Here is a 27,648-nt window from a genome sequence, read left to right as displayed (position 1 = left end):
ATATGTATATTAGGGTGCGCCTTATTTTTTGACTTTGAACTATGGGGCATCACACCCCCTAAAAATATGTATTACGGAGTAAAATGATGTTATGCAAAAAACTAGAGCTTTTGGAAAATGGGAAGACATGCCGCAATGAGGGTAAAGTTTGCAAGATTCATAAAAATTGCAATATAAACCAATAATACTACAGTGATAATTTTATGTGCGATTTTATTTCTAAAATTTATAAGGAAAGGTATTTTCATTTTGAAAAAGAATAGCAAGTTTAATAAATTCATTTTGTTCATACAGTTTTTTATACATATATGCATTTACACATAGTACAATAATGCTCTTATTGCAAAAGTGTCGACTTTTTGCGTCAGGGTAAAGTTTCCTATAAGCAGCTACAGTTTGAACAATAGATTGCTTTTCTTCCTCATTTCTTGAAAGTACGTTATTAAAATCTTCCATAAGCTTTACTGCTCTTTCTGCCGAATCATTAACAACATTTATTTTATTAACTATGTTTAATCCGATATTGTTAGATGACTCATCTTTCCATTCTACAGGATTTTTTGCTAAAAAATCTGTTGGTATACCGAATCTTTTAAAGAAAGTTTTGGTTTTTTGTGAAATGAAGTCTTCAAACTTTTGTCGGAATATAGGCTATAATCCTGTGAAGGTACAATCAACTTTTTTTCCTCGGTATCGTTAACATTTTTCAAAGCGGTCACCATACGTTTTTTTATGTCATTGTTGATTTGTGGGTCAAAAAAGGCAAATCCTGCAGCTTCAGCAGTTAAATACCATAAATGGTTACAAAATTTGTGTAGCAGTTTCTGACTAGCCGTTTCAGCTATGTATCTGTAAGCATACAAGTTCTTGATCAAAGCTAAATCTTGCCTAGGAGCTTCTGCAGAAACGGGTGCTCTTGTCCAGGCGCACTTTTGCAACGAATATACAAATGTCCCAAAGTCCATCTTCCTCATATTTGCTTAAATTAAACTCCTCCCGAAATAAAAATATTTTTAAGCAATAAATTGCCTTAGCCATCCACCTGGCATGATGAAATCCTCTAGGTGCCCGAAATATGAACTGGGATACCGTACCACCAAGAAAAACTAAAACTAGCTGGAGTAATTCTTTATAATACTCTCGTGGTTGATTTTCACTGACATTCTGCAAGGCGAATTCTATAATTTCTGATGCGTCCACAAGTGTATCTTTCACATAGTTATCCTCAACACCACATTTGAAATTCATTTGATTTATTTTCCGCCAACTCTGTTTAAATCTGTGAAATATTTGAACACCAGGACCAGAAGACACTTGCATTTTTTGTTCAAATATGCTCCGCAAAATTATTTCCAGAATGTGATGTCGGCAGGGTAAATATAAAAGGTCTCTCTCTAATTTTTGCTCTAAAATTATACACGCCCCTTGAAAACGTCCCATATTGGACGCTGTAGTATCGCAGCAGAGGGCAGAGAGGAATGGGAAGGCCCCATTCGCTGAGCAAGTTGTATATGGCTGACGCCTGTTGCTTTCCCGGGATTCCAAGCAATTGTTCAGTACCATTGAATGATATCACTACCGGTAGCCGATCAACGTGCTCTGAGTTGATCAAAGATGGTAAAATTTTACCATCCCAATGAACCACCACTGCAGTTATTTCCTGGTTTTTGAAGGCGCGATAAATTTTTTGGGCAGATTCAACTCGAAATCGTGAACGATACCGTCGAAGGGAGGTTCCGTTTATAATGAGGTCGTTAACGCCATGTTTTAAAGCTTGAGCAGTTGCTATTAGTATTCGTACCGCATCACGATCACTTACTTTGCATTTATCCAGAACTGTGGCAAGCTCGGGTGTAATAAAGTTGATTCGCGCCCGATTTTTCTTTACATTACTAGGACGCGGCAAATCGTCGAAATCTTTGGATTAATCTTCATCATCTTGCTCATTTTCACTACCTTCATCTTCAGTTAACGTGCATTCGGGATTTTTACACTCGCCTATTAAACAACAACACGAAAAGGAAAAAATTTCTACATTTTGCAACACACTTGACACAAACAATAAAAATATGGTGAAACTAAAATTTTTACGCTAAACAACGTCAAACTCGAACCGTATTAAATTATAATCTTACCATGGATGTTAGCAACATATTCGCCGCTTTTACGTTTTCCTACAGCTTTGCGATAGAGTTACCTATTTTCTTTTTCCAACAAGGCCCGATCTGAACCAATCATTGAACCGGGTCTCCCTTCCTTCCTTTGGCTTAGAAGAAATAATTTATCTTCCTCAATCGTAATTATTTTTAGGGCATCAGCGTGGGCAATGTCAAAAAGTTAATAAAAGTTGCAACAAAATCTTGCTCCCGATTTTCCTGCGTTGTTGTCCGGCGATTAGAGCTCTTCTGCAACCCCTTCCATTCCTGATACAAGCCTTCAAGTTTTAAAACACTTTTGTCCACATTCTTCGTTGGTATTCGTGCTTTAGCCCAAAAAACCTCCACTTCTAGCAGCACCACGGAGACTAAATTTTACTTAACGAAGGTTATAAAAAAGCAAACGCAAAACTTGTTCGTTGGATGGCAACTTAGCACCGACAATTTGGCTTTCATCATAGTCAAGGAGATATAACTTTTCTTGTGCCCTGGTTTCCATTTTTAACTTAATTTAATTTAATTGTCTTATTTAAATTACACGAAGTAGCACACTTTATACTTCTTGATAAACTAAATAATTATCACGTCTGTATATGCTCGACCGAATTCACAGAATAATAGTATTTTTAAAAATTCTTTTAAATGAATATGCGAATCATGAAGGAGGCCATGACTTCAATAACAATCAGTTTTTCAAAAACATATTTGAATAATTTTGCTACATTCCATAATCCTAAAGGTATAACCGTGCCATAATATATAACAACGACAGCGACAACCTAACAGCTGATGCAAATGTTGTAAATTTTTAGCATTTTCCTCACTTTCTCGATTAGTTTTTAGTAAAAATCCATTTTCGGACTAATTTAACTATTTCTAATAATTTAAATAAGTTTTAAATGTAAGTAATAAGTGTCTCGAAAATTTATCGCGCTTGGCCGCCTTGTCAAAATAGAAATAGATTTAATCTGGCGACAGCGGCAGTCATGATTGACTGCCCCGTAGTCGTGTCGCGCCCAAAAAAGTCATCGCCATTGAATCATGTGAAAAAATAATTTCACAGTTGTCGCGATACCGCGGCCATCTCCAATGTGGGCAGGCTAATAGTTGAGCAAAAATCAAGTAAAAATACAAATTCAAGCAGGCCGGAAAAAATGCAACGAATGGGAAAAATCTTTAAATTCCGTAAATCAATAAGCGATTGCTTAGGTTATACGGTTATCGTTATCGTTTATGGTTATAAATATGGCCTAAACTAAAGATGATTACGATTTTAACGTTAGTTGACACTTTCGTGACAGTAATTCCATGGAACATTATATTCCGCTGTAAGTATTTTCTACACTGCTAGTCATATCAGATGCATTCTATGGTTATGGTTATGTCACCATAAGTTTATTCTTCAATGTCTCGGTTATAAATTTATTATAAATAATGCCATAATACTAATTTGTCAGTCAACATCGTAGTTATTCAAAATTTGTAAAACATGGTCACTTTACCCTCGTTGCGGCACGTCTTCCCATTATCCTATCGCCAAAATTTTTTGCAGAACATAATATTATACTCTAATGCAAGTTTTGGGGGGGTGTGAGACCCTGTACGCTATATTTTTTTTTCTTCGGTATAGCTAAGGTGCACCCTAATGTATATACATATGCTCACATGGATATCTTTCAGAAATTTTATATCTAGAACTCTATACCTTTGTCTCTTCTCACCCCGCTTTTCATTATCTCTCATCAATATTACATTTTCCACTACCTCCCCACAGCAATATGAAACTATCATATATGTATACACATCAAAGAGCTGCAACGAGTACGATTAAATCAGATCAAACATTCGTGACAAAAAGTCACTCAAATCAATTCAGTTAATCATAGACAACGTTGTTGATCGATTCGAGTACCCGCCAGCGTCAACTGATTTGATGCAACACGAGCAATCTGTTCTTAGGCAATCGAGTAAACTGTATGGCTGGCTTCGGTTCCAATCGTATCATGTCAGTTAATAGCGTTGCGACGATTGTTTGAATCGATGTGAACCTGCGGGTAAACTACGAGTAAATCTACGAGTTCAGCAAACAACAACAATTTTATTTTGGATTGATTTCAATCATGTATGGCAAAACATGTATTAACTTTGAACATCTGCGCATGTTACAAATTTTCGATACATACAACAAATGTATGTATGTATATACGTATGTACGTACTCGATGAAATTTCCAATATACATATGTACATAATGCACATACAGTGAGTTCGTAAAGTGTTCACGTATAGTAATAGTGCATTGCTGCTGATCTTTAAAAAAATTAACATTCAAATTAAATTATGTTTTAGGAAAAGTAACACTTTTTAACATAAACAAGCACATCATTTAATAATCTCTTTTGGCTATGGTAGATATAAAGTAATACAATTTATGTGAACATTATTTGGACTTAGAGGTAAAGTAACGATTGAAGTTCAATATCTAATAACTTGTGGGACCGCCTTTAGCTTTAATGACTGCTTTAATACGGTCAGGTATAGAGTTGATTAGATTATCTAAAATTTTCGGAAAAAAGCTATTCCAAACTCGTTCAACATGAGTCCAGAGTTTATCTATGGTTTTTGGTATTTCTTTTTGAACAATTAACCGTTTTTTAACAATCGCCGATTCATATCGGGTGACTTAGCTGGCCACTCCACCACCCGAATTCGGTTATTTTTCAACAAAGGTTTTTTAATACGGACGGAATGTTTAGGGTCATTGTAATGCATGTGTAACAAATCACCGGGTTCACATCCAAAAATCTAGAAGGTAGAGATAAGTGAATCCTCTAGAATGATAATATAGTCCGTGGCATCCATTATTCTGTTTTTCTGCCACAGAAACAACCCCACACCATAAGTAAACCACCTCCGAATTTAAGCGCGTGCAGCATATTCCTAGCCGTGGGATCGCATCGCTTGTCATACCATGTACAAATGCGTGTATCTGAATTATTTACGTTTCGTGAGACTAAATTACTAGTTTGAACTGTTCGCTTATCCAGTTTTTGTGTTCTTTCAAAAATTTCATTCCAGCCGCTTTGTTCTTCGCTGACATAATCATTAGTTTTGCACGCATATTGGAACGTTTCAGCGAATTTCGAATGGTATTGTTACGTACTCTAGTGCCTAAAGACGACAATAACACTTTTCTAACCTCCACTGCGTTTTTAGCTGATTCAGTCATGATAAGACGCCGTAAAGTCCTTTCTGTTTCAGGAGTGGTTTTTAAGCCTGCCTACATTTTTGTGTGGTGTGTTAATATTGTTTTGTTTGTTTTTTTTATTTTGCTGATGACACCAATTGAAATTTTATGTTTTTGAGCAATCTCTCAAACTGAAACCTTCACCTGCAAGTCCGAACATATGGCTTTTTGCAAAAGAAGTTCTTTTAGTCCTGTCTAAAAATTGACCAGGTTTAATAAATTACCAATTTTTCGATAAAATTATTAAAAAATGCTAACAACTATTTTGTAACAACGAAATTAGCTACTTACTGCGTCGCATCAGCTCAGAAAGTGTTCACGTGTGTTTACGGATTTGAACTGTAATTATTCAAATTTAAATAAACTTGGAAATCTACCGAAGTGGGCTTTGAAAACTAGAATGTCGATGCCATATAACAGCAAAATATGTTTCTTGAAGTATTGTCATATTTGGATGAAATTCAATGAGAAAAGTAATATTTGCATTACGGGAACACTTTTTGAACTCACTTTATATACATATGTATGTATTTGGAATAGAACAGAAGTGCACGAGTAAATCAGTGTTTAGGGGATGATATACAAACCGAACCCTGTCGATCATTTCAATCATTGAAGCATTAGTATGCATCACTTCGGGTATTTTCTACCAATGCGAACGTGCATAAACCAATCGGGTATAAGCTGATCGCTAGTGATTGAAAGTTGTTCTTTATCGCTGATTTGAAGACAAACGGTTCGATTCGTGTTCATGAACCGAATTGACAGAATCAGACAAAGTAACGGATCAATGCCCGAATGTGAACAAAATCTTATTACTCGTTACAGTTCTTATACACATATAGGACTTAACTTTTCACCATGCATACATATATCTCCACTTTTTACCACGAATGCTATTAGCTGCATACTACTGTCCGTTCTATTTGTAAAACACGTTCTCTCATTTTCACAGAGATAACTCACATATTGACCAATATATGCGGTACAAAGTCACCTCAAAGTTCGAAAGTCTTTATTTTAAGTAAATGGGGGTAAAGGGTAGTATTGATCCAATTTAATCCGTTTTTGACATACAGACATACCATTATAAGAGAAGTATTATCCCTTAATTTGTTATATACATATGTATCACCGAGAATTTCGATCAAAAATGAACAAAGGGTATCGGGGTCTAAATATTCGGCACCAAGGGACTTGAATTGTTTATGTTGGATTTAAATAATTTTATGTCATAAGGTTTATGTAATGGAAAGCAAAATAATCAAGAGGAATTTAAAATTATGCTATATGGGAAGTAGGCGTGGTTATTGTCCGATTTCGTTCATTTTCGAAATTTACTAGTACCGTTATATGGAGAGTGAGCGGGGTTATTCTTCAATTACATCCATTTTCACAGTCTCGGAAGAATTTCATATAATAATTGTACTGAGCGAATTTGGTTAATATAGCTTAAGTGGTTTAGGAGATGTATACGAGGGCTGTCCGATAAATAACCGACCTCAACGTGAAGCTAGCGGCACATCTGAAAAAAAAGTTTCTACTTCAAATTGTGCATATTATAATAGCTACTCGCCAAATTTTCAGAAATCTATCTTGCGCAATTATCTGTTGACAGTCGTTTTTGTGAGTCTATTTCGGTGATTTCCCCAAAATGGAAAAAATTTAATATCGAGCTGTAATTAAATTTTTATTTTTGAAAGGCAATACGCCTTCACAAATCAAAGATGAGTTGGACTCTGTGTATGGTGACTCTGCACCATCGTTTACCACCGTAAAATTTTGGGCAGCTGAATTTAAACGTGGTCGCAGGAGCTTGGAAGATGATGAACGTCCTGGGCGTCCAAAAACTGTAACCACTAACGATAACATCGCTAAAGTTCATCAATTGGTACTAGACGACCGCCGGATTAAAGTTAGGGAAATAGCTGAGATTATGAAGATGTCAAAAGAAACTGTTTGTCACATATTAAACCAAGATTTGGGCATGAGAAAGCTGTCCGCGCGTTGGGAGCCGCGTTTGCTTACGCTAGACCACAAACGTGCGCGCATGAACATTTCTAGCGCTCTGCTGGCTCAGTTTAGAGGCAATAAGACCGAGTTTTGGCGCCGATTGATAACTGTAGACGAAACTTGGATTCATCATTATACGCCCGAAACAAAAATCCAATCTAAACAGTGGATTGAAAAGGGGGAACCAGCCCCAAAAAAACCTAAAGCTGTGTATTCGGCTGGGAAAGTGATGGCGAATGTTTTTTGGGACAGCCATGGAATTATTTTTATCGACTATCTTGAAAAAGGAAAAACTATAACAGGAGCATACTACGCATCATTATTGGACAAGCTAAAGGAAGAAATTTCGAAAAATCGTCCACATTTGCAAAAAAAGAAAGTCTTGTTCCACCAAGACAACGCACCATCTCACACCTCAACATGGCGAAAATCCACGAATTGTGTTTCGAACTGCTTGACCATCCACCTTATTTACCGGATCTAGCACCAAGCGACTTTTTTTTGATTCCTCAACTTAAAACTGCGCTCGGCGGCCAGAGATTTTCGTCAAATGAGGAGGCAATCTCTTTCGTGAACTCGTATTTTGCAGACAAAGACGCCAAGTACTATTTGGAAGGGTTGCAGAGATGGGAGCATCGCTGGGAGAAGTGTGTGGAGTTACAAGGAGACTATATAGAAAAATAAAAAAAATAGTTTGAAAAAGTCGCGTGCATCATGGTTAGGTCGGTTATTTATCGGACAGCCCTCGTACATTAAACTTATTAGAGGACTGGGCCACGCCCACTTTTTCAACATATTTTTCGCACAGGTGCCCTTGGCTACTGCAATCCCCTGTGCCAAATATGGGTTTTATATCATAATTACGTGCTTAGTTATGGCACTTTATAGGTTTTCGGTTAATGGCTATTTGTGGACGTGGCAGTGGTCCGATTATGCCTATCTGCGAACTCGAACTTTTTTCGTACTAAGAAACCCACATACCAAGTTTCATCAAAATATGTCAATTTTTACTCAAGTTACAGCTTGTACAGGCGGACAGACAGACAGACAGTCAACCGGATTTAAATGTTTCTCGTCACCCTGATTATCTCGATTAGTTTTAGGCGATACGTACAACCGTTAGGTGAACAAAACTACATAGGCTGCTAAATATATTTCTCGACTAGGCAACAATACTTGAAAATATGAAATGAAAGAAAGCCGCAAAGTAAAATATTATTAATAAATAACAATCATATTGTATTATATGTTTTCATGTTTTTTTCATGGTATGTATCTAAATTAAAAAAATAAATATATGATTAAAATATAATTCTAAAAAAGAAATTATCTTTAAAAATTCCATTGTAAATTGTGTAATAATTTATTTATCTATTGGGAAATACCAACCACTCAATTCAAATTATTCCACTTACACTCACATTCACGCGAGTGCTTAAAAAGAAAAACCAGTGTATTTATAAAAAGCACAATATATGTATTTGTAATTATTATTATTATAGATGTATATTATAAAATTCTCTTGATAACGACAGTTTAATGCTTTGCAATGTTATATGTCGGAGCGGGGGGAACGATGTCAATCAGATCCAAAGGTAGTCTTGATGCGGCTTGTATGGATCGAATTGCTTAGGTCGAATTGTGTTTAACGCGGCGCAGAGTAGAAGCGAATGTTCCAAGAACGAATGTATCAAAAGCGAATGTAGATGTACGAACTGTATGTGACGAATTGCTGGCACGAATGTCTTGAATCTGCTTAGGAGACCATCCTTTATGCTGAGTGGGTGGATGTACAAGTGTGGTGAGTTGTCTTGTGTGTGAGTGTGGTATCGTCAAGTATTAGTGTGTGGTAGTTTTTCCGGTTAAAGTGGGGGGATGCTGAACTCATTTAAACATCCTGGGCCCCCTAGGCAAATATTTTGCCTAGTATTTTGTACGAGTATAAGGTGATACATGTAATTTGCTTACTGTTGGCGAAGTAGCCGAGGTTGCAGAATATAAGTTGTAAGAAGCGATTTTGGTTTTAGTATACATTTGTATTTTATGTAAGTAGTGGTGCTTTAGGTAGTAATTTCCATTTGCGTGTTTTGACGACTTATTATTATAGAAAAAAAATGTTTGATTTTATTTATTTTACTAGCGGTTATTTAAATTTCTTATTTCATCGGTATGGTATACCGGTTGTTTGTAATTTGCCTCTGCTTATAAAATAAAGGATATTTACTCCATGCCTGGCTCAGATGTGGCCAGAATGGGTACTCCTTAGCCCTAGATTTAGGACTATGAAATTAGAGGGATCTTGCGAGAGTGCCGTGAATGGAGAACGGCTTCGATTCGTAGAGAAGAAAAATTTTCATAATTAATTAATGCTTTTTATAGCTGATTCCCATTAATCACCAATGTGAGGAGCGCTTATGTAGATGTAGATAATTTTATTATATTATAGATATTAATAATATTTAAGTGCGTATGCACTAATTTGCCAAGTAGTAGCCCGCCACCGCTCTAGGATCTGTGCAGAATTTTTTTTTTTTCATTACTGGCGAAAGCCATCCTGCGGGGCCGAAAAGTTGTATGTACTTTTAATAATTTGGACTGTCAGAGGTAACTCTGACTTGGTTTTTTATACCAATTTGTGGAGTATTAGAAAATGGCTCTGTTGGTTGTCGTACGACGTACTGGCCATTATTTGATAGAGTAGTTGTGGCTTTAGATAAGTCTTCACAATACTTATCTTCTGGAGTTTTTTTTTGTTATAGGGGGAAGTTTCCCTAACATTCGAAATTTCCTTAATTGTGAATTAAGGTATTTGTTTGTTTTATACTCAACTTTAGTTGGCATGGTGGTAACTAGTTCTCTAACTAGTCCACTTTGTGTTTCGCTGTGCAGCGTTTGAACTTTTTGTGCATTTGAGCAACATGGTGTCTCTTGGCTATTTTTAAATTTTTGGTTTTCGGGATTTGTGTTTGCAATTAATCCCGTGGTTCTTGATTTATTAGCGCTTTTATAGGGTAAAATGGGATAGTTATTTAAGTGCAACATAGAATGATGCCTTTTGTGGCAATATACGCAGTTGAATTTGCTTTTGCAATTTTTAAGATAATGTGTATGGGACAAGCAGTTTGTACAGAGTCTTTTTGATCTGACAAAGTTGTTCCTTTCGTTAATATTTAAGTTTTTAAACCTCTGGCAAGATATAAGTTTATGCCTTCTTGTGCATAGTTCGCATGACGTTTGTTTTCTTTGTTCTGATATGAACGTTTGCGTTTTATAAAGGCTTTTGTTTAAATTTTTGTTGTTTCTAGCTTGGGGTCTATTTAAGCTTCCGTTCTGGTCGTGTTTGTTCTTAGTTTTGAGTATTTTTTCTTCTAACCTTTCCGCAATTTCATATTGGGTGGTGAGAAAATCTTTCATTTGTTGCCACGTTGGGCACTTCTTTCGTGATGAGAGCGATTGCTCCCATAGAAGTAACGACTTTTCTGGTAATGTGGCGGTGCAAATGTTTACCAGAATTGGGTCCCAGCTGTCAGTGGGAATATTTTGTGTCGACAGAATCGACAAACAATTAGAAACAGTGGATTGTAGTGTTACAAATTCTTCACTTGTTCCTTTCTTGATTTTAGGCAAGTTTAGTAGTGTCGTTACTTGTTTATCGACCAGTATTCTTTCATTTTCGTATCTAGCTTTTACAGCTTCCCAAGCCAAATTGAAATTATCGTCATTTAGAGCGAACTGTTTTACTATTATGCCTGCTTGACCTTTAGTTTTGTATCTGAGGTGATACAATTTTTGCGCTTGTGATAATTGAGGATGGTTTATGTACATGGCCGTGAACATGTCCCGGAAGGACGGCCATTCTTCATAACCTCCGTAAAAGGTTTCTGTGTCACAAGCGGGCAACTCGAGTTGGATTCCTGAACTTGCCTCTTGATATTGTTGCATTTGTGGCAGCTCTACTCTCGGATGTGGAGTAGGTGCAATTGCTTTTATTAGCTTTAGTTGATCGGAGATCATAGCTTCAGTTTCTTCATATTGGTCAAGGCAGTTTTCGTAAATATCGTAAGCCGATGATTTAAAATTTTGAGGTAGATCTGAATTGTCAGATTCTACTATGGCGTCATGAGCCGCTTGGAGTCGTATCCAAAAATTATTAAGATTTATAATTTTGATTTCTGGTAGCGATTCCGAGTTTTCGTGAATCGGTGAGGAGGCAAATTTAGTGCAGTATCTTAATAAACTGTCACTTTGTGAAATGTATTTAACAACCTGTTTTGAGCGTGTAGCTCCTATAGGTGCGTTTTGATTATTGTCATAATGACCATTTTTGCAAAATAATATTATTTATTTATATTTTTTGTTTGAAAATATATTTGAATTAATTACTATTAAAAACCGCGTTTTTATTTATTAGAATGTTTTATGTCCGAATATTTTATTTGTAGGTACACCCTAATAATTGGCTTGTATGCACTTGTTTTTGTGCAATTGAGATCTCGTCGAAGAGATCAACGTGCTGTGTACATAAATATGCACGAATTGTTTGTGCTTATGATTATGCTTTTTCTTATATTCTTAAGCAATTGAGAGCTTGTTAGAGAGATCAATTCGCTTTTTTGCATGCAATCCTGCTTGCTTTTGTTTGCCAAAGAACAAGGGGTATTACCGGATGGTTGCCAATATGGACTTTGAATATGTGTTTGTACTAATATGTGGTAATATCCAATATGTTGAGATTTTATTTAGTGTCACATACAGAGTCGTGGTCGTATGAAGGAGAGCGAGAAATGGAATTGTTAACTTGCAATAGAATTATTATTTTTTTTTTGCTTTAATTAATTTATATTTCTTATGTCCTAATGTTGTGTAATTAGGCACCCCCTAATACGTGTACTTGTATGTACATACGTAAGTAGGTACTTATGTTTTGTGCGATTGAGAGCTCGTTGAAGAGATCAATGCGTTTGGTTTGAACGAATAGAGAGTACGAAAACGGAATTGAAAAAAAAGATGTGCACTTTTATATGCAAATATGTATGTTTTGCTCTATATGTAGGTATAATAAATTGTGTATTATTATTTAAATATGCTTATACATATGTATTTTTGTATTTTTCGCAACTCTTGTTTTGCTTTTTTTTTTTGTTTATGTAATAATATTGATTTAGTTTGTGCCTTTGCTTACTTAATTTATGCAATCCTGCTTATTGCTTTGTTGAACATAAGAGGTATTGCCGGAAAATATTCCAAGTAAATACTTGAATTTGGCTTCTTTCTGTTTTTGTTAAATAGGTAAGCTCAACATATATGTACATAGGCATTTAATTTTTTTTTTTTTTTAATATTTCGATATATGGTTTATTGTTGGTAATCGCTTTGTTGCGCTATTAAAACGGATTTTAAGTTGCAGATTTTATATTACTGGTTTATATAGTAATATAAAATCTTTTTTTTTTGTATACATACATATATGTACGCATATTATTAAGTATAGAAAATGGACTAAGTACGCTCACTTGGTTACATCAAGGGCTTTGTAGTTGTGTATATGTATGTTTGTATGCATGCGCTTCTCTTTTTGAACCGTTTCCAGCTGATTTGTCTGTTCGCCTTGTTCCAATTCCTGTTCTCCACCTGGCCACCTCTTTGTGCTGTTGGGTTGTTTGTATGTATGTATATTTGTTTTAATGTTCGCGCCCGAATAGTATTTGTTGTATTTATGTAGTATATACTTTTAGGCAGACCTGTGTAATACTGAGTAGTAATGGTACTAGTACGTACTTAAATACTTTAATTTTTATCTTGAAGTACTTAGTATGTACTAAGTACTTTCAGAATTTTCAAGTACAAGTATAAGTACAAGTACCAGTAATTGAAAAATACTTGAAATTTTAACAAATATTTGAAAGTATTTGAAAAGAATTGAAAGTACTTGAAAAGAATTGAAAAATGTACTTGAATCTATTTTCAATTCTTTTCAAGTACTTTCAATTACTTACAATTTTGAAACCAATATCTAAAAGAAGTAACACAAATAAATGACATTTTTATATTTCTTATACATATATTGTTCATTATTTTTATTAAACAATATGCAATTCATTGTTAAAATTTAAAAATAAATATTGAATAGCACTTCAAATTAAACACAAATGAATAATTTCATTTCATTTACAACAAAAATAAACAATAATTCAACATAAAAAAATATATAAAGTAACAGTAATTCACCAAAAAACAAAATGCATTATTCAAAAAAATAAATTAAAATAATTCAACAAAAAACACTCATAACCACTTGGAATTTGCTTTCATTAGAACAAACTTTTGAAAAGAAAAGTCTGTCAATGAACCTCTCCTTGGGCTATTTATTATCCCCGCAAATGAAAAAAGACGTTCAACAGGTGCCGATGATGGCAGGGGGGTATTGAATTTCACAAATGCCTCCTTCAGCAATGGATATCGGTCCCAGGTACTAGCAGTCATCGATTGGTCATTTAAATAACTGTAGTATTGGTTTGCTATCGAAAAGAAAATATTCAAATTTTGTCAAAATGTAGTGTGCCTATACTTTTTTCCGCCACTGTATGTACCTGGAAAAACTAACAAAAACACTGAAAACCAAATGCAAAACAATACCAGACATCACAAAACATGTAAACCAACTTCTTCCAGGTCCGAATAAAATTTTGGTCCAAGTATCACAGGAAGAACAGTTGATAGGAGAGTTTTTTTGGACGTTGTTGGTGTTTCTAAGGCCAGTCTCTGCTTCCTGGACGGCCTTTCTGGCGAATATGTTGGGTCGGCCATTTCATCATCAGCAGAAAAATCATTTTCCAAACTTCAAGACATTACTAAATTCTTACAATTATTATCACAATTTCATGAATATTTTAAAAAATATCAGACCTGGACTATGGTTGCGAGAATGTTAGCGTTGAGTATTCGATTTTACTTTCGTTTTCGCAAAAACACGTTTGTTGTGTTATTGTTTTGTTGTCAAAATTTAATGTTAACAATCATATGTCAAAATTACCACTCTGATATTTACATGCTGGTATAAACATATAGCGGGATTCTGTAACCAGTCTCTAGTCTCTATTTGAGGCATTTTGAGGTAAAGTCTCAATTTGAGACTAGTTACTATTCACTAAACAGTCTCTAGCGTTAGTCTCAAAATACTGACTAAAATTTGAAACCTGATAGTTAGCAGGTCACAAATTAAAAAGAACTCTTGCTGCCATTTTAAATATACTGAATAATAAATTAATCGATTGTCGTTTTTTTATATTTTGTAAGCAACTTAAACACGAAAAGGTTAAAAATAAATCAATTTTACATAAATTTCATAAATATTATGAAACAAAGTCAACATATATTTTTATTTTTATTGATAATTATGTTTTTTGACGATGTTATAGAAAATTTAATATTTGTTATCGACATATTTATTTTCATTCAAGTGCAAAAATATCTCTGAATAATGAAATATAATAGATTTTGTGACTGTCACTTACAGAATAGCAAAATCGTCTCAAGTCTCAAAAATTGTCTCTAACTTGAAATCTCAAATTTAGAGACTTGATACTGTATCACAGTACAGAATCGCACGGATAACATCCACTACAGGCGACATGTAAAAAATATAAAAATGTCATTTATTTGTGTTATTTCTTTTAGATATTGGTTTCACAATTGTAAGTAATTGAAGGTACTTGAAAAGAATTGAAAAATAGTTTCAAGTACATTTTTCAATTCTTTTCAAGTATTTTCAATTCTTTTCAAATACTTTCAAGTATTTGTTAAAATTTCAAGTACTTTTCAATTACTTGTACTTGTACTTGACAATTTTGGGAATGCCAGTACCAGTACCAGTACAATTCCTTTAAAATGTACTTGTTACAAGTCGTACTGGTACTTGATATTACCCAGGTCTGCTTTTAGGTTGGTGGTTTCGCGCCCGCTTTATGCGTTGTTTTGGTTGCGCGCCCGATATTCTCTCTGTTGTTTTTTGTCTTTTTTTTTTTTTTTTTTGTTGGAACTTTTAATATTTTTTTTCCTTGTGATTTGTTTTTGTATTATAGTTCAGCTTTTCTGCATTTACATAAATATGTATACGAATGTATGTACATACATCTATACATATATTTTCAGAGTACTGCACTTCAACAAGAGGAAGTTTCTTGTATTACATAAAGTATATCTTAATTTGTTTTGCCAATTTTATTTTAGTTTCTTTTTTTTATTGTTCTGTTTGAGCCACTGCACTTTATGTATGTGTATATTTTTGGAGAGTCACCACTCTTTTTGCTTTTTTTGTTTTGTTCAATTGCACTTTTATTGTTTTTTGGCTATTTGTTGTACATGTTACATCTGTATGTAAAGTTATTATTTTTGTCACTTGTCGCACTGCACCGGTTTTGGTTTTGTTTTAATTTGTGGTTTGTTTTACCTTTTTTTTTAAATTTTGTCAGCACCTTTTTAATGCATATTTTGTTTTCTTGGACGAAACCAATAGTGCCATTCGGAATGGCTCGAAGGACCATGTATAATTGTGTAATAATTTATTTATCTATTGGGAAATACCAACCACTCAATTCAAATTATTCCACTTACACTCACATTCACGCGAGTGCTTAAAAAGAAAGACCAGTGTATTTATAAAAAGCACAATATATGTATTTGTAATTATTATTATTATAGATGTATATTATAAAATTCTCTTGATAACGACAGTTTAATGCTTTGCAATGTTATATGTCGGAGCGGGGGGAACGATGTCAATCAGATCCAAAGGTAGTCTTGATGCGGCTTGTATGGATCGAATTGCTTAGGTCGAATTGTGTTTAACGCGGCGCAGAGTAGAAGCGAATGTTCCAAGAACGAATGTATCAAAAGCGAATGTAGATGTACGAACTGTATGTGACGAATTGCTGGCACGAATGTCTTGAATCTGCTTAGGAGACCATCCTTTATGCTGAGTGGGTGGATGTACAAGTGTGGTGAGTTGTCTTGTGTGTGAGTGTGGTATCGTCAAGTATTAGTGTGTGGTAGTTTTTCCGGTTAAAGTGGGGGGATGCTTAACTCATTTAAACAATACGGGATAGAAAATTTTTGATACTATATTTCTATTTAGTACTATTCAATCAATAATAATAATTCATAGTTATGTAAAGGAAAGAATTTATTTTTCTTTGCAAACCAGTGTATTTAGCAATACTGATCATAAATTTTAAATTTGCTTTGTTAACTGATGATTATGCATGTGATCGAAAACTGAAAAGACTAATAGTAATACTTTTTTATTAAATTGGTATTCACTTTAACCTATTTATATTTCTGTGTCATCAAACAATATAGGGGAAAATATGGTCGCAAGCCCAAGTAACGTATGTATACAACACCACAATAGCTCTAGTGAACTCAGCGAACACAGAAGTAACATTAACTTCATGCGAAAAATTCCGTCAGGTGCCGAGGCAAATAACATTCTTGTCGGGGAAGTTGATTTCTTGGAAAAACCTTTGGTAGGATTCATTCGTCTGAAAAAAGGATTGTTTTTAGGAGATTTAACAGAAGTTCCAATTCCAACTCGGTTTGTTACGAAATGCGAAAATTTAATTAAATAATGTTTCTTCCTTTTTTAGCTTTATTTTTATAGCGCTGGGTGGACCTGGAAGTCAAACTAATATGCAAGAAATAGGCCGAGCTATGGGTTCGCTCATGTCTGATGAAATATTCCATGAAATTGCATATCGCGCAAAACACATCGACCACCTAATAGCAGGTATGGAGGAATTCTTGAATGCGGTTACTGTGTTGCCGCCAGGTGAATGGGATCCAGCTATACGAATCGATCCCCCAGCAACAATACCTTCACAGAAGATTCGCAAACGGTCTCCGGAAACCAGTAAAGAAACGAACGAGGAGGAAGAAGAGCGACGATTACGCCAAGAGTCTGGATTAATACGCACTGGACGGCTTTTCGGCGGGTTAAGTAATGATCTTAAAAGAAAAGCAACATGGTATTATACTGATTTTAAGGATGGATTATCGATGCAGTGTATTGCATCTTGGATATTTTTATATTTTGCTTGTCTTTCACCAATTATAACGTTTGGGGGACTGCTATCCCAAGCAACTGGTAAAAATATTGCAGCCATGGAGTCTCTAGTTTCTGGTTTCGTTTGTGGTATCGGATACGGTCTTTTTTCTGGACAACCACTCACAATTTTGGGATCAACTGGGCCAGTCTTAGTATTTGAGACCATCGTTTACGACTTTTGCCAAAATCAAGGTTGGGACTATTTGACGTTTCGTTTCTGGATTGGCACTTGGGTCGCTGTCATATTATTATTTTTAACAGCTATTGATGCAAGTGCTTTAGTTTGCTATATTACTCGTTTTACTGAGGAAAACTTTGCTACACTAATTGCTTTCATTTTTATATATAAGGTAAAAGTTGCATTCATATAATCCTAAACCTTTATACAAAAATTGTGAAAATATTTTTCTTTTAGGCTGTTGAAAATGTTTGGATGATAAAAACTAACTTTCCGATAATAAATCCTGTATATGATTGTGTATGCATACCACCCGCACATAGTAACTTTACAGTTTTGGATTATGCAAAATATGACAAATCTTTTTGCATAGTAAGTTTAAGTTACACATTTGATTTTAGATAAAAAGTCTATTCATACAATACTTTAACAGGTTAACAATGGTACTCTGGTTGGTTCAGACTGTGTACGAGAAAGTACTGAAAATATTTTCCTGATGTCACTAATACTGTTTTTTGGTACCTTCATAATATCAGTGCTGCTAAAAGATCTTAAGAATGCGCCATATTTCCCATCAATAGTAAGGCAGTATATCAGTGACTTCGCTGTTATTATTGCCATATTATCAATGTCAATTCTGGATTTTATAATGAACATCCCAACACCAAAACTAGATGTACCGCACGAATTTAAGCCAACCTTAAGCTCGCGTGGTTGGTTAGTTCCACTATTTTCAACAAATAACCCTTGGTGGTCACCACTTGTAGCCATATTCCCAGCAATGTTAGGAACTATTTTAATTTTTATGGATCAGCAAATTACGTCGGTAATAATAAATCGTAAAGAAAACAAACTCAAAAAGGGGTGTGGCTACCACTTGGATCTTTTCATATTATCAATACTTATACAAATATGCAGTACAATGGGTTTACCATGGCATGTAACTTTTATTATTTAATATCAACAAATCTGAATTATTTGCTTTTTCAGGTTTGTTGCCGCAACTGTTCTTAGTATAAATCATGTGAATTCACTAAAATTGGAATCTGAATGCTCTGCACCAGGAGAGAAACCACAATTCTTAGGTGTACGAGAACAACGTGTAACACACGTATTAATATTTTTAACAATCGGGTTTTCTGTTATGTTAACTCCTTTACTTTGTCATATTCCTATGCCAGTACTTTTCGGCGTGTTTCTTTATATGGGTATAGCATCACTTTCAGGCTTACAGTTTTTTGATCGTTTACTAATAATACTTATGCCTGCAAAGTACCAACCGGATTTCATGTTCCTACGAAAGGTGAGTTTTAAAAAGTTAGGTATAGACATTAGAGTGAGTCGATATTTTCTATATAAAATCAGGTATGCGGGAAATATTTCACGGATAATTCTGAACAACTTTGCCTAAGAGACTATGAGTTTAAAACCGGTTTTGGGGCGAATTTAAAAAATCTGAATTATCAATTGTATTGGAGGTATCTGATATAATTGTTTGATCTGGTCAATTTCGAGCTATAATCACAGGAAGCAATTATATATTAAATTTCATTCAGATACCTCAAAAAACTGACGAAGAAATTTTTATAATCCCGAAAAATTAAACTTCACTTAAAAAATCACTGGCTTGAAAACGTGTTTAGACCCTTATTCTCTTAGACAAATTTGTAAAGAATTATGCATACAATATTTCAGGTTTAATCAATCCTTTCTAATATACATACATAGTATATGTATATAACTAAGTACATGAATATATAAAGTACCGCTTGCTGGTCTTTCGGCCTAATTATTATAAAAACAAGAAATAAAATTAAATTAAACAATTAAATTACTAAAGTGTATGTTTCTACTATAATTAGTTATATTTTTATACTCTTGAAACATATGACTTCGTAACATAATACGAGGTGTGTTCAAAAAGTATCACGAATCGTAACTGACAGTTTTCTTCGATTGCAGGGGCGTGGTGCATCATGAGTTCTTTCCACAGCGAAGAATAAGGAATATTACCTGCAAGTTATGCGCAATTTGCGCGAAGCAATCCGCCAGAAACGCCCGGATTTGTGGAAGAACAAAAATTGGCTTTTGCACCACGATAATGCCCCTGCTCACACACATCGTTGCTTTTGCGCGACTTTTTGGCCAAAAACAACACACTAATGATGCACAGCCACCGTATTCCCCAGGTCTGGCCCCCTGTGACCTTTTCTTGTTCCCTAAACTGAAGAAGCCCATGAAAGGACGACGTTGCACTTCTCTTGACGAGATAAAGACGACATCGAAGGAGGAGCTGAAGAAGATAAAAAAAAAATGATTTTTTGAAGTGCTTCGAAGATTGGAAAAACCGTTGGCACAAGTGTATAATATCTCATGGGGATTACTTTGAAGGGGACAAAATAGATATTCATGAATAAATAAATAATTTTGGAAAAAACACAAAATTCGCGATACTTTTAAAATAACCAATTTCGCTCATGAGAAATCCCTTGAGCACCCCTACCGAAACTGGATGAAATTGGAAGATAACCCCGTCTACCCCTGCTACAAAAGATACGGTTTTAAAAATTAAGATGGCGATAAATCAACTACTAAATATATTTTACCTCCGAGCTAGTATGAGAGAGAGGCTTTAAAGGAGCCCACTTTTAAGTGAAATCGCATATCTCGGGATACGCCGAACTGATTTTGACTAACTTTACTTCGTGGCATTCTTCTCACATTCCTATGCCACAATTGAAAGAAAAATTTGTTCTTTTTCAGTTTTAATTTATCTATATCAATATTATACTGCACGGGAGATTATATTACACGTTGGCGGTTAAATTGCAAATGCTGCTACTGATATGCCGGTGATGCAACTCAAATGAAAATTAATAATTTTCATGGGGTTACCATATAGTCGGCTATCCTGGTAATGTATAGCGTCCTCGCTATGCTCGGCTTCATGATTGTCGTCTTCAAATTAGGGGGAAGTTGGCACAATGACTTCATCTTATCGGATGCGTAGATTGAAGTATAGTGACGTTCGGTTTGTTTCTGGCAAATCATCAAGTAAATAACGGTCTTTAGCAAGCACTTAATTATAAAGGATTTATCAAACGTGGCTCCAGCTTTCTGGATGTTTCAGTCTTAGAAGGTTCATTTTCGACTAGCACTAAATCAAGTGGCATTCGTTTGATTTCAAATGATGATCATCGTATCGCTTCTTAGCTTTCTTCATTGTGTTCATTGACCTTTAGCTGGTAACTTCTCGTAACGTTTCAAATACGTGATTCATTGCTGTACTCGCTACTGCTTTAATAAACGTATATTTCGTAAAAGCGTCAGCTATGAATAATATTGGGTTGTCAAAAAAGTCTTGCGGTATTTTTATTGAATCAATGACTCCAAGCTTTTTCAAATGGTTTATAACGGTTTGATGACTACTATGCCGGTCTCTTTCGACCAATTCAGCGATTTTATCGCAATTTTCGACGACAGGCCTTCCGGAGCGTGGCGCATCTTCGACCACCTCTACACCAGATCGAAAACGTTGAAACCATCGTTGTGCGGTGGAAATGGAAACTGTATCGGGTCCATAAACTGCACAAATTTTATTGGCGGCTTGAGATGCATTTTTGCCTTTATCGTAGTAGTACTGTAAAATATGCGGTATTTTCTCTTTATTTTGCTCCATGTTTGCGACGCTATAACTCACGAACGACTTAAAAGAAACGACAATCAATCAAACACGTGTTAGCGCGTGAAATGAGCTTTCCAAAAAGGTATAGCATGACCCGATGCGACGAATAAAACTAGAATTATGCGCTTTCAGCGCCAACTAGCGAAAATATCTCAAGACTTTTTTGACAACCTAATATGTGTTCGTTTCTTTTCGTCTTTTAAATTTGATTTGACGAAATTACGCATTCATGGGAACAATATATTCGTTTTCATCTGTGGTCTTTTCGAAACCCAAGTGACCATTTTTATCGTACCATTCTAACATTTTATGACTTTACACTTTCGGGACTACCCAGAATTTCAGAATTCTTTCAAAGTTTGTTTATCAAGAACCAATCGTCTGGTATTATCGATACTTTATCTACTCGTAGAGTTGCTACATATGTACATATGTTCCACCTTCGTTTGGCCAGCTACTTAATGCATCGACGTTTTCCACATGTCTAGCCTGACGATATTTAATATCGATATCTAATTCGAGAAATAAGTTCTCTCTTACTCATAGAAGTTTTAACAACGCTACAATCGATTACAACTTTTGCTATTGTACTGGAATCGCTCTAACATTTCAATTGAAGCTAAATTTTCAAGTTTTCTTCTTTCAGTGTCACTCGTGGATCTACTATAATACGCAACTGATTTTAATCCGTCACGTACATTTTGTAACAATACACTAAACCATCTGATTTTTAACTACTCGATGTGCGACTGGTAGTGGTTTTTACGTCAATTTCAGCTTTAATTCGTCTTGGTTGTAGTTCTAATTAAACCTATTTTTACGTAATAGTTTTCGAATAGGTTTAGATATTATTGCGTAAATTGGAATGAATTTTCGAAAATATCCACTCAATCCTATAAGTTTTCTAACTTCTGTCACATTAGCTTCGCTTTAGCTTGGTCTGGAGTTAATCTATTCGTTGATATTCGATGTCCAAAAAAATTTGTTGTCTTTTTCAAAAACTCATATTTTGAAATATCAGTGTATTTCTGCAGATAAGTATACCATTTATATAATCTATTATCTTTCGCAGCTTTTTCTTGGATTTTGGACATTAAACGTTGTAATGCTATTAGATCATTCTTCAGTCCAAATGGCATTATTTTAAATTCGTATAAGCCGTCGATAGTAAAAAAGATGTATACTTACGACTTTTTGGTTCAATTTCAATTTGTACCCACTAAGTGGGTGGAACTTCACTATTCAAATCTAGCGTTGTGAAATACTTATTTACAATGCAGTGCTTACTGAAGACATTCTTCACAATTTGTAAGTGGGAATATTTCTTTGACAAATTAATCGTCGGTAGTCAATACATAGTCTATTATTACCGTTTTCATTTTTTACAATCACAACTGGACTTGCATATTGTGATTCTGAACGTTGGATTATAAATATTAAATCGTTTACCATTTTAGATACCATATGTTTTTTAAGTTCTGGTACAGGATAGGGAGGTTGGGACACAAATACATTTGAATTTAATTAAATTTTTATACCACATCAGTTTTTCCGTGTTATTTTATTTCTATTTTAGTTTATAATTTCCATTTATGTTGTTTCTACAGATTTATCGTTTATTTCACATAAAATTTCGTTTTCATTAACGTAACGTCTTTAACTTTAATTTCTTGTTCGTGTACTCGTTTTTTTTGTATTTTTCCGTTTTAATATTTAACCGCATGTTGTTTATAAAGTTGTCTTGTTCTAAAAAAATGTCACTAGCTAATAATTCATCGTCTACCACACACAAGGTAACTGTTACAATAATGCTTTCGATTGTTAAGTTTGTTTTCACATAGTCCTCTGATTTGTATTTCACACTCCATGTAAATATTTGCAATTAAGCTTTCGGCATAACGATTTTTGAATCATGTTACACTGCTACATGTCAACTTTAAAAAGTTCATCCTTTAAAAAATGTATTTCGTATTTTAGCTTCGGATTTACACTGAAAATCATATCTGGTTGTTTTCGTTGAGGTTTCTGACAATTTTTCGATATGTCCCCAAATTAATCGCAATTATAGCTTTACATTTTTTATTCAACCTTCTTATTAGAATTTTCGTTTTTCTTTAAATTTTTATTTTCATATTTTTTAGTATGGCTTTCTTTACACTGCGGTGTGAATTTATCGGTCCGTTTTATTTGTATTCGTTTAATGTTTCTCTCATAATATTTATTCTTGAAGGCACTATTGAAACTCGTAGTTCACGATTTCGTAGTCCTTCTCTCGCTCATGCACTCACCTTATACCGTCGACCACGCGCACAAACACGAAAACAGTAGTCGTCTATTTTTTATACTCTTCCAACCTGTTGCTACAGAGTATTATAGTTTTGTTCACCTAACGGTTGTACGTATCACCTAAAACTAATCGAGATAGATATAGGGATATATACTCGTACTTGTATATATATAAATGATCAGGATGACAAGAAAAGTTGAAATCCGGTTGATTGTCTGTATGTCAGTCCATGCGTCCGTCCGCCTTGAAGAAACTTTGTACACGGGTTCCTTAGTACAAATAAGTTTGTAGATGGTCGTCATCGGATCACTACCACGGCCACAAATCGCCATTAACTGAAAACATATAAAGTGCCATAACTAAGCACGAAATTAAGATATAAAGCTGTAATTTGGCACAGGGGGTTCACAGTAGCAAGGGGCACCTGTGGATTAAAAAGTGGACATTTCCCCACTTCCTAATATGTTTAATGTATGTACATATGTATCTCCTAAAGCACCACAGCTATAACAACCAAATTCATCAAGCAAAAATATTACAAGAACGACTGCCGATAGTGTGAAAACGAATGAAATCGAATGAAAACCCCGCTCATTCCCATATAACTGTACTGTTCAAAACTACTAAAAGCGCGATAAATCAATAACTAAATGCGCCGAAAATGCAAAATTTTTTCAACGGGTTAGTATGATGAGGGTTGTTAGGGGCCGAGTTAAAAATTCGATGATGAGCGTGGCCCACTTTTTTGTGAAATCCCATATCTTGGGAGTCGTCTAACAGATTTCGACAACATTTTGTATATAACCCTGTGAATATGAGTGAAATCCGACAATAAACATGCCTACTTCTCATATGGCACAATTTTATATTCCACTTGATTCTTTTACTTTCCAGGACACAAATCAAGAAGCAAGTAATGAGATTAGTCTTTGCACGACTAATGCCTTAAGTGTATGCCACCTTATGACAAAAAATTTTTCAAATTTAACCAAAGCAATTCAAAACCCTAGGTATCAAAGGTATGAATCACGGTACCAATAGTTAACTTTTGATAGAAAATGTCGGTCAAGGTATGATATACATATATAACTGGATTTAAGGGATAGTCCTTCTCTTACAATGAGAGTCTCATAAGAATGTATCTTTGTGCCTAAAATATATACTATATATTTGAGCGAAAGCTCGGCCTAGCCCTTAAATAACAAATATCAGGATTTTCGAACATCCGGCTTTACTCTATGTGATTAGTTTTACACCTTAAAGTAACGGGTGATTTTTTTGAGGTTAGGATTTTCATGCATTAGTATTTGACAGATCACGTGGGATTTCAGACATGGTGTCAAAGAGAAAGATGCTCAGTATGCTTTGACATTTCATCATGAATAGACTTACTAACGAGCAACGCTTGCAAATCATTGAATTTTATTACCAAAATCAGTGTTCGGTTCGAAATGTGTTTCGCGCTTTTTTATCGACAAATTTTGTTCAGCGATGAGGCTCATTTCTGGTTGAATGGCTACGTAAATAAGCAAAATTGCCGCATTTGGGGTGAAGAGCAACCAGAAGCCGTTCAAGAACTGCCCATGCATCCCGAAAAATGCACTGTTTGGTGTGGTTTGTACGCTGGTGGAATCATTGGACCGTATTTTTTCAAAGATGCTGTTGGACGCAACGTTACGGTGAATGGCGATCGCTATCGTTCGATGCTAACAAACTTTTTGTTGCCAAAAATGGAAGAACTGAACTTGGTTGACATGTGGTTTCAACAAGATGGCGCTACATGCCACACAGCTCGCGATTCTTTGGCCATTTTGAGGGAAAACTTCGGACAACAATTCATCTCAAGAAATGGACCCGTAAGTTGGCCACCAAGATCATGCGATTTAACGCCTTTAGACTATTTTTTGTGGGGCTACGTCAAGTCTAAAGTCTACAGAAATAAGCCAGCAACTATTCCAGCTTTGGAAAAATTGGACTTTCCGAATGGACCACCTAAGACGCAGCCGCGGTCAACATTTAAATGTTATCTTCAAAAAGTAAATGTCATGAACCAATCTAACGTTTCAAATAAAGAACCGATGAGATTTTGCAAATTTTATGCGTTTTTTTTTTTAAAAGTTATCAAGCTCTTAAAAAATCACCCTTTATTTCCTGGTTTCGATTCTAGCAAGTTTCAAAAGTATAAAATGTTCGGTTGCACCCGAACTTAGCTCTTCCTAACTTGTTAATTTTAATGTTTCGTCAAGTTCGGTCAATTTGTTAGATTTGTAATTATAGGTATTTCAATCCGTTTCTTTGTTCCCTTTCTACACATATGTACATATAATGACTTGGAAACCGATCCTCTGGTTGACGTTTTCGCACCTTAAGACATTTCCCTAGTATGGTCCTGGCAAGTTGCAAGAGTATGAAATGTTCTGTTAAACTCGAACATAGCCCTTCCTTACTTATTAATATTTAATTTGCTGATTTACCCAGCATAGAAGCAACTTTGCGAAGCATGAGTACTTCTAGATGCTGCATGATGCATATGGGGTCAAGAAGTCGTAATACTTTGACAAGTTTGCAATACTGCTGTCATGATTGCGATCTCGAACGCACTCTTATCTTTCTTTTGCTGTAGATATAACCAGTGTTTATAATTTTAATATAGAGTGTAAAAAGTTTAAATTTAAGGAAGTTTAGGTGGTTTTTTAAGATGGGACGGGCTATTTTATAATCAGGTATTTTTCTTTGAGGGTCAAAAGTGTAGTTTCGACCTGTTCAAGTGTAATATCGGCTTCAAGACTATCGTGAGGCCGAAAATGAACACTGGAGCCGATACTCCCACTATTACAAAATAATAAATCCTCAACGAAGATCGCCTCTTTTCCCTACAACTATATCCAGAAGACATTGCATAGTATATACTCGCTTTCGGTTGGGTCACACCAAATTAACACACAAACATATATTGGAAAACTCCCAAACACCAGTTTGCCCATATTGTAATACCGAGAATCTCACAACTCAACATTTAATACAAAACTGCACATCATTGGAACACAACCGTCTCAACTTAAACTTAACAGAATTACTAACAAACGTAACACATACTAACATAAAACAGTTCATTAAATTTATATGTACACTAGATATCTATTTTGAAGTGTGATACTCCAAAATAACTAAACCATTATATATTAGTTTATCAATATTTAATATTAAGAAGCTGATGGCCTTAGTCGCTAATGCTGTAAACTCTTTAGAATGTTAAGGTGTAATTGTATTATCCTTTTCAATAAAATAATAATAATAATAATAATATCGGCTTCAAGGTGAGGTTCGTTTGGGGAAAGCGATGGCTAGTTTCATTTTTAGTAACTTTATATCTGACCTTAAGTGTTTCAGAGTCGTGGTTGAATTCATATTGGCTATTATATTTTTCAATCCTCTGAGATATTATAGAGAAAGGAACAAAAAAAGAATCAAGGCAGAAACAAAATAAATAAAAACAAGTATGGAAGGGTTAAGTTCGGGTGTATTTATTGTGAATTATCATTTCCAATGTATTATAGTTAAATAGTTATGAATTTAGCACAAAATAGCAGCGTAACCCTGTCGATAGAAAAAAAGCACGGGTTCAATGTTCAAAAGAAACAAGAAAAAAACGTTACGTTCGGTTGCACCGAAGCTATAATACCCTTCCAAATACAAAAGTTTCTTTACAAGAACTTAATTCTGATTGATATCTATATGATATAGTGATCCTATCGATTCTTTAGGGATTGCATTATTGCCTTAGAAAATGATCCAAGTCAAATTTTGTAAAGTTATCTCGCCAAATAAAAAAGTCTTCGAAAAAGTATGACAGCTATGTGTTACAGTGGTCCGATATCGGCTGTCTGAAATGAGCAGATTATTGAGGAGAAAACGCGTTAAAAACTTCAGATCGATATCTCAAACTTAACTCATTTAACAAAGCCGATGAAATACCTACAG

General features: G+C 34.8%; 3 protein-coding genes across 13 annotated transcripts in view; all 3 read left to right on the top strand.

Moving 5' to 3' along the window:
* The window catches only part of LOC105222100 (electroneutral sodium bicarbonate exchanger 1), a 762,556-nt gene that overhangs the window by 254,744 nt on the left and 480,164 nt on the right, over nucleotides 1-27,648 (top strand). For all 10 annotated transcript variants that reach the window (XM_049462397.1, XM_049462395.1, XM_049462403.1 and 7 more), the window contains 5 exons: nucleotides 16,773-17,007; nucleotides 17,060-17,867; nucleotides 17,933-18,067; nucleotides 18,129-18,631; nucleotides 18,686-18,998. In XM_049462397.1, the coding sequence (XP_049318354.1) occupies nucleotides 16,773-17,007; nucleotides 17,060-17,867; nucleotides 17,933-18,067; nucleotides 18,129-18,631; nucleotides 18,686-18,998 (1,994 nt within the window). The remainder of the gene's footprint in view (nucleotides 1-16,772; nucleotides 17,008-17,059; nucleotides 17,868-17,932; nucleotides 18,068-18,128; nucleotides 18,632-18,685; nucleotides 18,999-27,648) is intronic.
* Nucleotides 1-27,648, top strand: part of LOC125780363 (zinc finger BED domain-containing protein 4-like) — a 298,323-nt gene that overhangs the window by 173,087 nt on the left and 97,588 nt on the right. The gene's annotated exons all lie outside the window — the stretch shown is intronic.
* Nucleotides 954-27,648, top strand: part of LOC125780359 (uncharacterized) — a 77,071-nt gene continuing 50,376 nt past the window's right edge. The window contains exon 1 of the mRNA XM_049462639.1: nucleotides 954-7,204. The gene's annotated coding sequence lies outside the window, so the exon portion shown is untranslated. The remainder of the gene's footprint in view (nucleotides 7,205-27,648) is intronic.

The sequence above is a fragment of the Bactrocera dorsalis genome, chromosome 1, assembly GCF_023373825.1.
Source record: "Bactrocera dorsalis isolate Fly_Bdor chromosome 1, ASM2337382v1, whole genome shotgun sequence".
Classification (NCBI taxonomy): domain Eukaryota; kingdom Metazoa; phylum Arthropoda; class Insecta; order Diptera; family Tephritidae; genus Bactrocera; species Bactrocera dorsalis.
The sequence above is the reverse complement of the archived record's forward strand: the minus strand, read 5'-3'. Positions and strand labels throughout refer to the sequence as shown.